This window comes from Pecten maximus, chromosome 14 (assembly GCF_902652985.1).
Source record: "Pecten maximus chromosome 14, xPecMax1.1, whole genome shotgun sequence".
Classification (NCBI taxonomy): domain Eukaryota; kingdom Metazoa; phylum Mollusca; class Bivalvia; order Pectinida; family Pectinidae; genus Pecten; species Pecten maximus.
Genome location: NC_047028.1, coordinates 28,067,501 through 28,078,784, shown reverse-complemented (window position 1 = coordinate 28,078,784; position 11,284 = coordinate 28,067,501). Strand labels below are relative to the sequence as shown.

The following is an 11,284-nucleotide window of genomic DNA, read 5'->3' as shown; positions in this document are numbered from 1 at the left end:
TAATTTTTGAAAATGATTTTCTAATTTAAAACATGTTCTATGTACAATTTTACTGGTTTTAAATGTGATTCTTTTTCTCAAATCAATATGCAATGTCAATTGTCGTATTGTGACGTCACATTTTTCGCGCCATTCTCGGAATTTCTTTCATAGAAGAATGAAAAGAATTTTTTCAACCAATCACATTTGAGTATTTACCATGAAAACAAAGAAAAATTAATTACAGTATTATAAAAATTGCATTTCTCATATGAAATTAAAGTAAAAGAAAGTCATACAATTTTTAATCACACATTGATATATAAATTGAATGGACAATGTTTTTGTGAGGAAATATAATAATTGTAGATTATGTGTGTTTAAATTAAATTATTTTCAATTCAACATTTTAGATTAACGCGCCTTCCTGTACTGTAATCATGCCATTAAGTTTTCCAGTTTTTAACCCAGTCAACCGGTGTGGAAATTGCTCTAATGTGTATTCCTGTTGTCATTTCCTGAGATTGTGCTATCTCTTGTACTTATGATTGATTTTATTAATCAATGTTCTTTTAAAAATAATTTATTGTTTATAGAATATATACATGTTATTAGATATTTGTAAATTATAAAATTGATCTTTCGTATATAATTAATTTGTTTAGCTCGCCGGGATGAAGTCCAGGGGAGCTATTGCTATATCCTCACCACTGCGGGGGGTATTGCAATGTATGTATATAAAACAGTATTGTGTCAATACTTAAAATGAGGATACAGCTTGCTAGAGGTAATTCACTCATGTACTCCTTGTGTAAAAGATCTTTCTATTGGTGCTACATTCACGGACCTACTGACCTTGACTATGACCTTTGACCTACTTTTAAAAAACTATAACCTTAGCCACATTCTATGGGGGTTGGGAGATCCAACGTCTGTGTAAATAGTTCGGTATATGGTTCTGTGTTACCCAGCAAGAGTCCGGCTGTGAAGTTGAGTAGTCAAAGGGTAAAGATGACCATAACAACGTCGTGCTGGGTGGATCAGCTTTAATCATGTAGTTGACTAGTTTCGTCTCTTAGGTGTGACCACATTATGACCTTGACTGCGACCTTTGACCTACCTTTAAAAAACCTTGGCCACATTATGCTAATCGTACAAGAGAAGGCTTTCATATTTAACATGTGTGTTCCTTATGACAAGACTTTTCATTGGTGCTACATTTGTGGACCTGCTGACCTTGAATATGACCTTTGACTTAACTTGAAAAAAAAACCTTGGGTACAGTATATATTAACCTTATTTGACATGTTTCCATTGTGTTAATAAATTTCCTTTGGTGCTACATTATATAATTAGCAGTTTTGCTACCCTTAATTATGACTTTTGACCTACTTTAATGAATAGCTATTAAATAAGAATTTCAACACACTCATTGAGCTATGATGTCTTCTGACAATTATTGTTATGCATTCAATGTTTTATTATATATAACTTACCTTTATTTATATATTAATTATATAATCAATGTTTTTATGATGAGTTATTTGATGGTTTGTTAATTTTAAGCTATTTATTGATAGGAATTGAACATTATCAGCTGACATTAATTCAATTTTGAATGGGTTGATAGGGTGAAATTTACTTTGTAAAGTTTAGGTATTATATTGATAAATATTATCATTAATTATTACAAGGGGCATGTGTGTTCATCACAATCTGAAGGTCCAATACGGTAATATTCATTTATTGTGGGAGTGTTACATGTATATTATAATTATGAAATGTTACCTGTATCATATTAAAATTTAGAACTTAACTAAATCAGATTCAAATAGAGTAAAAAAAGCAGATGAGTAAGTACAGTCATTTTCAACATTATCTACCTGGTATATTGTCACATTTTATAATGAATTGGTACATTGTATAATGAATCGGAACATTGTATGATTAATTGGTACATTGTATAATGAATCGGTGTATTGTTTAAGAATCTGTATATTGTATAATGAATCGGTACATTGTATAATGAATTGGTACATTGTATAATGAATCAGTACATTGTATAATGAATCAGTACATTGTATGATTAATTGGTACATTGTATGATTAAATGGTACATTGTATAATGAATCAGTGTATTACCATATTGAATTGATACTGTTAACAGTAAATTCAGTTCATTGTATTTTAATTGGAGAAGTTAATTGGTATAGTAAATTGATACTTGTAATAATAACGAATTGGTACATTGTATAATTTTGCTAATTGTAGTAATTTTATGTATTTACTTGGCAAACATTCTTTGAGAACATCATTAGTACAGATTATTGTAACTTCCAATATGCACTCGGAAGTTCTTAACACCAGGGTCAATGTAATATAGAATTTATTTATTTACAATTTTATGTCACAAATTGAGGAAATGTCAGAAGAAATGTTGTAAGATATCTCCACTTAATAAAGGGGTGAATATGTATAGTGATCAAGTAATTACTTTGCCTGGGCATTTGTGGCTGCACAAGTTGGTCCATCCATCCATGTGTCCATACAAAGCTTGTGTACAAGCTCTTTCATTAACCCTTGGACAGATTTAGTCGTTTTTCACATCTCATCACAACACACCATAAAGTTCTATATTAGGTTTCAATTTCGGTCACTTTCAAAATAACATTTCAATTGATGACAGTGTCCAGATATGTATCTACCTGAATGCGAGCCCCTGTTTACTCTGCTTTTATTAACAAGTTTAACATGTAACATGTTAACGACGTTTAAGATTTTACTCCTCCTTTATGAAACATAACTCATTTTCTAGGAAAAGATGTAAGCAAATAATTTTTAAATTCAATTCCCATCAAGAGAGACAAATTTGTAAGTGGACACTCTCAAAATGGACATTATACTTTTCACTTTTAAAGCATAGACATAATTGTAGTGTTTTGACATGTAGGGTACAAGTGCATTTCCAGGGTATGTATGTTAGAAAATTATGTACAGGATATAGGTCACATTTGTTAAGATTGTTCATTCCTGTGATGTACATGGTTGTGGCAGCCGTTTGTTACAGTGAAATACTTGTATAAATAAACCATTTTCGATGCAAAATTATATTGTAGTTCTTGTTTCATATTGCAAATCAATACTGTTAAGACGGAACACTGGACTTAAATTACCTTGGACAATTAAGATGCATGTTACAGAAATATCATGATTAACAATTTGTTTATTTATTTGTCAACAGCCAAGATAAATTTGGGGGGTTGTCTCCTTGTAGTAGCTTGTGGCTACCTCACTGATGACATTATACAGGAGACCTGTCACAAGCTATCCAGAGCAATAAAAATGATAAAATGTTTTGCCCAGGTTATGAGTCAAAATTTGTTAAACTTATGCAGATTGTATCAATATATACTGTAGTATGTAAATAATTGCAGACTATTAGTGTACCCTTACTGAAAAATTACTTGTTTTAAATTTGTATAATGTTAAAAAAATTATTCCAGTCATTTGTATGAAAGAAAATCTTTAATGAACATGTAATGAACAGGTTATGTAGCTTGGCAAGTAGTATGTACAATTCAAATGCATGGTTTTCCTCACTTAGTGAATAATAACAGATGAATGATGATCTATTCAAAGACCTTTCCTTTGGTATGAATGAGAATGATGACGATGAATGTACCATTTCCTGTGTTAGATTGAGCACCAGTCACAATGTTGATATGTCCTGACAAGATGAGGATACACTGTTATATAGTCCCGACTCCCTGATGTGAATATCTAGTGTCTCACTTAAATTGTTAGTCCTAATTGTGTCTCTTCAATGTCTCATTGGTATCTGTTCTGACGTCTCTGTCGTAAATCTTCTAAATCTGGGTACAGCCTCTCCTGGTTTTCACCTATTAAATGTTAAATACACAGATTTTACAATGTTAAGTTTCGGTGTCAAAGCTTAATATTTTCACACTATGTATTTATACTTTAAAATGTAAAATCTATTAGTTTGATTATATTTGTGGCAATTTATGTGCTAGCTACTAGGTGCATAATATATACCCCACATTCATGCTCATAAACGCCACCAACCCTCCCCTTCTAATCTCCAAAATGATGTACACCCTCACATAAACTAAATGCATATGCTGTTTGTCTCAATATTACTTATCTGTTAAGCTATGTTGCCTAACAAAGAAAATTTTAAATAAATTTACACGATATCATAACTGTTACAGTACCAATCAAAAGGGGAACTTCAATGCAAAGCCCCAGCATCCGTAAACCATTTATTGACTATTCGAAATTGACAAGTCCTAAACCAAAGTCCAAGATTCTATTTTTCCTCGGCCTCAGTTGCTTCAATTTCAGACTAATAATTGTTACCTCTGTTCCGATTGAGACTCTGCTCTGTGGCTTGTCTTGTCTGCTCCTCCTCGCTGAGTCCCCCTGTGTAGTAACTGTAGTCCCTTCCCCCTGGGGCGTTGTCCCCTTCCCCAGGGGCATTCCCATCTACATTCCAGCCATATCCTCTAGGTGTCCCCCGAGGCTGTTGGTTTGGATCTCTGTAGCCAGATCTTTGACCTATTTAGAGGAATGATTTAGTCAAGTCATGAATTGAAAATCATCCAAGTGAAAATACATCATTCCTAATAAATTTCTTATAATTATGAAGTTGAAAATGAGGCAAGTGTTACACCTTGTTGATTTAGTAGGAGTAGGGGCTAATATTATTTCTATAAACACTAACCAGATGTAGACACATGTGGTATTATTAAGAGGTGATCATTTTTAACAACAAATAAAATGGAATAAAACAAAAACATGCATGACCTACAGTACACTTTAGCTCCAGGGATACCCGGAAGATCCTTTCAGTAGTCATGCAGTAATAATGGTGACAACCACTGGTGGCCATCTTGAATATTCAATCAAACTCAATATTTTGCATGAAGATACCCCTACAGAAAATGTTCCTATAGGTCATTTATAAGATCCCTCGGTTCTTCTAGGAAGTGTTGCCATGATAACCAATACTTACCAGGATCAAATCTGTAATTATATATACCGGGTGCTGTGTAACTATGACGACCAATACTTACCAGGACCTAACTCAAGCCTGGTGTTGTGTAACTATGACAACCAAAACTTACCCTGACCAGACCAATAATCAAATCTGTTGTTGTTTAACTATGACAACCAATACTTACCAGGTCCTGATCCATATGAATGCCTGGCATTGTAGCCACTTCTCTGGGCAGTGTATGTGTAGGAAGGTGCTGAAACAGCAGGCAGACATCTTGTTTGTATATTTCAAGATAACATATGTATTGCTGGTAAATGTTTTAACAGTTTTGTTAACGACTAGTGAAATTATAAAGAGAACAATGAGTTTTGGTCAGTTTAAACAAAAAAAAATTCTTTCAGAAATTCTAGTTTAATCAAACAGTTCATTAACATTGCTGGGGAATCCAAGTGAGGTAGAAATGATTTTCTATTGATATGAAGAGACTTTGACCTTCACAGAGGTTAACTGAGACCGACCTTACTACCGAAATTAGGAACCAGTAGTATTCGCCACTGATCATACTGTTCTTCCCTTTGAATAAAAATGAATTCCCCATCAAGAAAAAATCACATAAAACAGGAGAAAATTATCCAAAACGAGGGAAATCCCCCAAAATTTTCATGAAATATGTAAGAATTGTAGCAAAGAATAGCTGAAAAATGTTAAAGTTTAAAGAATAATTTAAGACACTTAAGGCCTTTATTTCCCCCAAATTTCATAATGGGCAGCTGTATTCCTCAAATCCCTGCTACAGTATATACTAGTAACCTTGATTGAGGCACTGCTAACAGTGTAATCATTGCAGAAATCATTTTCGTTTTTCTGTCATTTAGATATATACATATACAGGTATTGTAATACATATCATTCTGTATATACCTGTGGGTACAAAGCTATCCATGAGGGTCTTCAGCGGTCCTTTTATGTACAGTAGACCAACCAGAATTCCTGCCAGGTGTCCTAAATTACAAATACATGTTAATATACAACTCAGGGTTCTGAAGTCAAAATATTTTGTAGATCCCTAGAGCAAGTCTGCTGTCAGCCAATCATGCATGGCTACTATACTTCTTCCCAATAATTCTCGCAAATAGAGCTTCTGCATTAGATACTAAAATCAATTAATTGACTTTGAGCAAATTAGAATTGTCAGTATTGAAACAGTACACTCTATGTATTACGCTGTAAGTTCATGACACTTACACCTTTCTTTCATTTAATGTGAAAAGTATATGTTACATGGATCAATATAATATACATACATGTATGCTGTGTATAGTTTGGAATTGAATTGTAATGCTGCTAGTATACACTGTTAAATTCAAATGTCATGTTTACATGACTAAAATAATTATCAAGAATATTAAAGGGGTAAAAAATCTCACACTCCCTACCTGTAAATGATGCATGTGGCGTTATGATTTGTATGAGGACCAGTTCTGCCCAGAAGACATGGCGGGTAGGAACAGGGATGAAACCCAATATGTACTGGGTCCCTCGGGGACTGTAGTAGCTCACCAGTACTTTCAGGGCAAACAGCACACCTGTAAGATACAAAATTCAAGGAAAGTGTCATGTGTAAAACTGTCAGCTTTGATCAGGTACCCTTATCTTTAAAAACTTATATTAAAGACCCTAAATTTTTTTTAAAGACTTTATCACATTTGCACAAAGTGATCTTATAAGTGGGTTAAGCTAAATCACTTAATAAATATAGTTTTCTCAGCATGTTAGTGGCCTTATATCGGGGGCTAAGGCATTTTGGTATTTGAAAAGAAGTCATTTAAATATCTGAATACATGACTCTGTGACCTTGAAAGTTGGTCAAGGTCATTCCTTTAAACTAACTTGGTACCACTTTATCCCTGCATGTAACGGGCCAAATATCAGCACACTGCATGGGTGTTTTGTCATTGGGGAAATTTGGTTTTAGATTTATAGTCATTTTATCCGTGACCTTGAAAGCAGGTCAAGGTCATTCATTTGAACACCTTTGGTAACCCTTTATCCTAGCTTAATACAGGTCCAATATCAGTACCCTGGTCCTTTTTGTTATTGAGAAAATAGCTATTTGAAGATTTGACCACATATGACCCTGTGACCTTGAAAGCAAATTGAGGTCATGTTTTTATTAGAACAATTTAAGCTTTGTAGCCCTTCATTACAACATGATACAGGCCCAATATCAGTACCATGGGCAGAAATTGTTTAAGGGAAAAGTTGATGCTGGGCAGAGAACAGATGGATGACTAGCACAGCTCTGTATCAGAAGCTCACTCACTCTTTGGAATATTTACCTGAGAATCCAACTGCACATGTTAACTCGTACGACTGGTCATCAGTGAAAAAAGTCAAAGCCATATTCAGACCTATTAGGACGACGCCACAAAGTATTGTGAATACAGCTAAAAGAAAAGCAAAGTACAAGCTTTTAAATCTGTTTTCCAGTTGTTTCCCTTTCCACAGCATTGATGCCATATTGTAGTATAGATGTATATCATCTGCATGTGTAAGAGAGGCCAGTATCAAAAGTTTCCAGTTTCCTTTATACCAAACCTTGTAAGCACTCATACAGACACTCCGGGGAGGACCAAACCACCTTGGAAGGTCGCCCAACTGAAGGAATATAGCAACCTGTAGAACCACAGTTGCCAAGGTGACAGCAGGGATAGTATGGATCCCCATCCTCATCATTTGGGCTCCCAGCAGTAGGACTCCCAAATTGCCCTGACCACCACGTCTTCGCCCAGCAAACATAGTTCCTTAATTGTGCTGAACCAAATGCAGAATGTAGTAGTATGTTGTATTAGTTGTGGAAGTACACTGTCTTAATCAGTATTGTTTCTTCTACTTCCTAAAGCAGTTCAACCTTCTTCATCCAGATTGAATGTACACAAATGCTCTGCTTTCTGAAATAAGACACAATATTATATATTAAACACAGAAGTAAATTTATCCAAATGAAGAAAACACTAAATAAGTTTGTGAATAATACATATAACATGTACATTGTGTGCCCCTTCTCCCATTTTGATGGAAATGAAGCTAAATTAAAGTATGATTTATCTTAGGTCAAAAGTGTTACAATATTTGAAAAAAAAAAAAACAACAAAAAACAGAAACAAAAACAAACAATATTAGACATTATTCCAATTTCAAAGCACAGCATTAACATTTGACTAAAAAAATCTTTCAGGCTATACATGTACATAATGTACATACAGGCTAACAGGAAATTCTCAACAGCCTGATAGAGTTAATATTGTATTATATATCAGGTTTAGATCTCTAACTGCATGGTTCTCTATACAAGACATTGTAACACTACAGGAAAGAGAAATTCCCAACACCAGCCTGTCCTACAGTACCGGTAGTTCGGATGACATTGCTCTCTGTTACACTATTCCCTCTTTCCTGATTAAGTTTTTCCCCTCAAATCGAAAATCTTATATTTTCACCACATGGACACCTCAGTATTTTCATTTTCGCCACTTTTTGAAGAAAAGTCGGTACTTAGGTACATATTTTCCATGCAGAGCTCAATGTGATGAACTGAATAAGTGCGGAGGTTACCCGACTCCTTTAGCTCCATTAGGAAGCAATTAAATTCACAGACTGACACAATATATGTCCATGAGAGCTCAAGACACTAGCCAGCTACATCGTAGCTTCCAGGAGTCTGCAATATATTTCATAATTCAAAACAGAGTTGAGACTAATATAAACATATAATCCTATTTTGGATTATCACTGCATTATCATTATCATTCATTACAAACCCCTGTGGTCTGAGCTTGAGACAAACTCACTGTCCAGTGTGGTACCCTAGTGTCAAAATCATGTTCATGTGCAATGGACTATATGAAAGATGAGCTTCCAGTAATGTTAAGTAAAGCTAACTTTATTAGATTATTTTAAACAATATTTTATTATTATTCAAGTATACTTACACATAACATCACAATACAAATCATATAAACATATATAGGATTGGAAAACAATTCAAGCTGAAAGCTTATACTAATTAGTTAAGTTCATTGCCAGAAGAGGGCCAATTAAGATCCGGGGCCCTTACACTAGCCCGAGTTTCCATCATGTCTGGTGTAGTGGTGTCAGGGCCAGAGGAAATTCGGGCTACATATACCTCGACACAAGAATCAAACAATTGAATAAATTATGTGTGACAACAGTTACATTTATTACAGAATTTCTTATTTATAACTATTTAAAAGTTTTTGATCTGCCCAAATTAACAATAGAAAGTGGATCTAACACAAACATAGTCCGAGTTTCCTTTGGCCATGACACCATGTCTGGTGTCAGGACCAGAGGAAACTAGTGCTAACACAAACAGCTAGTCCTAATCAGCTAATAACAAGACTCTATTGTAGCGGAACTGGACCGGGTCGATCGTCGGTAGCTCAATCGGTAGAGCATCCGGCTAGTGTTCGGAGGTCCCGGGTCCCGGGTTCGAACCCCGGTCTGGCCGTGCATTTTTCCAATCCTACTACATTTGGTGCCTGTGGCCAAACCTTGTTTCAAGTAAGGTGAATACTTGACAAGGGGATACCCGAACCTGGGTTGTGAGTTGTGAAGTCTTCGGGTCGAAGACTTTAAAAAAAAGGGAGGGAAGAGTGTAGCGGAACTGGACCGGGTCGATCGTCGGCGACCAGGTAGCTCAATCGGTAGAGCATCCGGCTAGTGTTCGGAGGTCCCGGGTTCGAACCCCGGTCTGGCCGTGCATTTTTCCAATCCTACTACACTAGACACTATGTATATATTACCGAAACACGATTATGCGTGTTTAAAGCAAAATATTGGCCATTAAACACGCAGTTGCTCCTGATTATTTCTCAATTTCAAATCACTTCCGTAATCCAATAAGGATGACTTGAATTATTTCCACAGTTTTCACCGTCAGCAAAGACTTACATCATCCAATGTGAAAGTAGGAACATGGGCGCAGCCATGTTGGCGATGTTTATATTTTGGACCAATCAAATCACTCCACTGACGTGTACTTGGTAATATTCGGTGAAGGTGAAATCTTGTAGTCTTGAGCTGTTCCCGGTCCGTTTGTCGTAGGCGTGTCTGGACGACTTTGGAATTAATATTTTCTACAATAATCCAATTGAATAATTGAAAAATAATATATATTTGAAACGGAAATCCTATTGATTGATAGAATTTGAGAAATTCCACGGAATACCATGAAAAAAAGATAATTAAGAGTCGGTGATTTTTTCCCATTTACGGGGTATCCAACAATTGATATAAATCAAAACTTCGCTATTTGTAAAGAGTATCGCTTTCTTGTATAATAGCAACGTTATTCACTTCAAATGATTTATAACAGTTAAAAGACATCGCGAATCTTGTTTACGAGTAATTCTATTCATCACACGTGCATATATATGTAATCGTTAATTGTTTAACTCATTATTTTCAGTCCACATTGAAACAAGGTGTTTCAATTTCCGTACATAGATTCATTTGCCTTTCGATGTACCTGGGAAATCAATACATATAACATCTAACCTTATTTTCCAATCCCATATTGATATATACACAAAATTTATGTGTAATATGGTTGGATACCCAATAAAATATTATTTAAACTAAATTGGAAAATATTGTGGTATATCACAATAGGTTATTTTTTTTAAAGATGGCTTATAATTTGAACATGAACGTTATATTATGTTATTGGTGTCTCGACATGTGCTCTAGATACATGTTCGTCGGGCACATTCTCGGCCCCATCGGCTTCAATTTATAAAACGAAAGGAAGTAGGCTAACTCCAGATCTGATTGATCAGAATGCCGTCGGAGAGAGCGAAGAGGTATGGTTTTCCAAGTAAATCTGTCCATCATAGAATCTTGATCCGTACTTCATTGTCATGACATTCCCCGTGTGAAGCTATGTATGTATACAATAAATGCTACGCTCTCAAAATAAGAACCGAGTTGGTGACAACAGAATCACGGGGTATTATAACTACATGTATAAATTGGTATGATAACAGGATAGATCGACAATAATTAACACTTCGATAAAGGTTCTTAATCAAGAAATACAAAGAATTTTAAAACTATGATGCCGTCGAAGGATCTTAAATTTTGAATTCCTACATAAAAGAAAAGAAAGAAAGAAAAGATGATGATTATGATTATAATATGACTATTAATTGAAATCACATCAAGGATGGCATCGAAAGTGGTGAAAGGCTATCAGCATATGAG

The 11,284-nt window shown here is 34.9% G+C and overlaps 1 protein-coding gene across 1 annotated transcript; it reads right to left on the bottom strand.

Annotated features, from left to right (window-relative positions):
• Nucleotides 1-3,489: 3,489 nt before the first annotated feature.
• On the bottom strand, nt 3,490-7,951 carry LOC117342935 (rhomboid-related protein 4-like). The gene is made up of 6 exons (XM_033905233.1): nt 7,339-7,951; nt 6,436-6,585; nt 5,921-6,001; nt 5,184-5,252; nt 4,360-4,557; nt 3,490-3,878 (listed from the first exon to the last, which is right to left on the bottom strand). The coding sequence occupies exons 1-6, from the start codon at nt 7,796-7,798 to the stop codon at nt 3,808-3,810; spliced, it is 1,029 nt and encodes a 342-aa protein (XP_033761124.1). The 5' UTR covers nt 7,799-7,951; the 3' UTR covers nt 3,490-3,807.
• Between the last annotated feature and the right edge of the window lie 3,333 nt (nt 7,952-11,284).

Coding starts and splice junctions, on each gene's coding strand:
- LOC117342935 (XM_033905233.1), bottom strand. CDS start 7,798: ATGTTTGCTGGGCGAAGACGTGGTGGTCAGGGCAATTTGGGAGTCCTA. Junction 4,558..5,183: donor TTCATATGGATCAGGACCTG/GTAAGTATTGGT, acceptor TCCTCTAAATAG/GTCAAAGATCTGGCTACAGA. Junction 3,879..4,359: donor GAGTCTCAATCGGAACAGAG/GTAACAATTATT, acceptor AACATTTAATAG/GTGAAAACCAGGAGAGGCTG.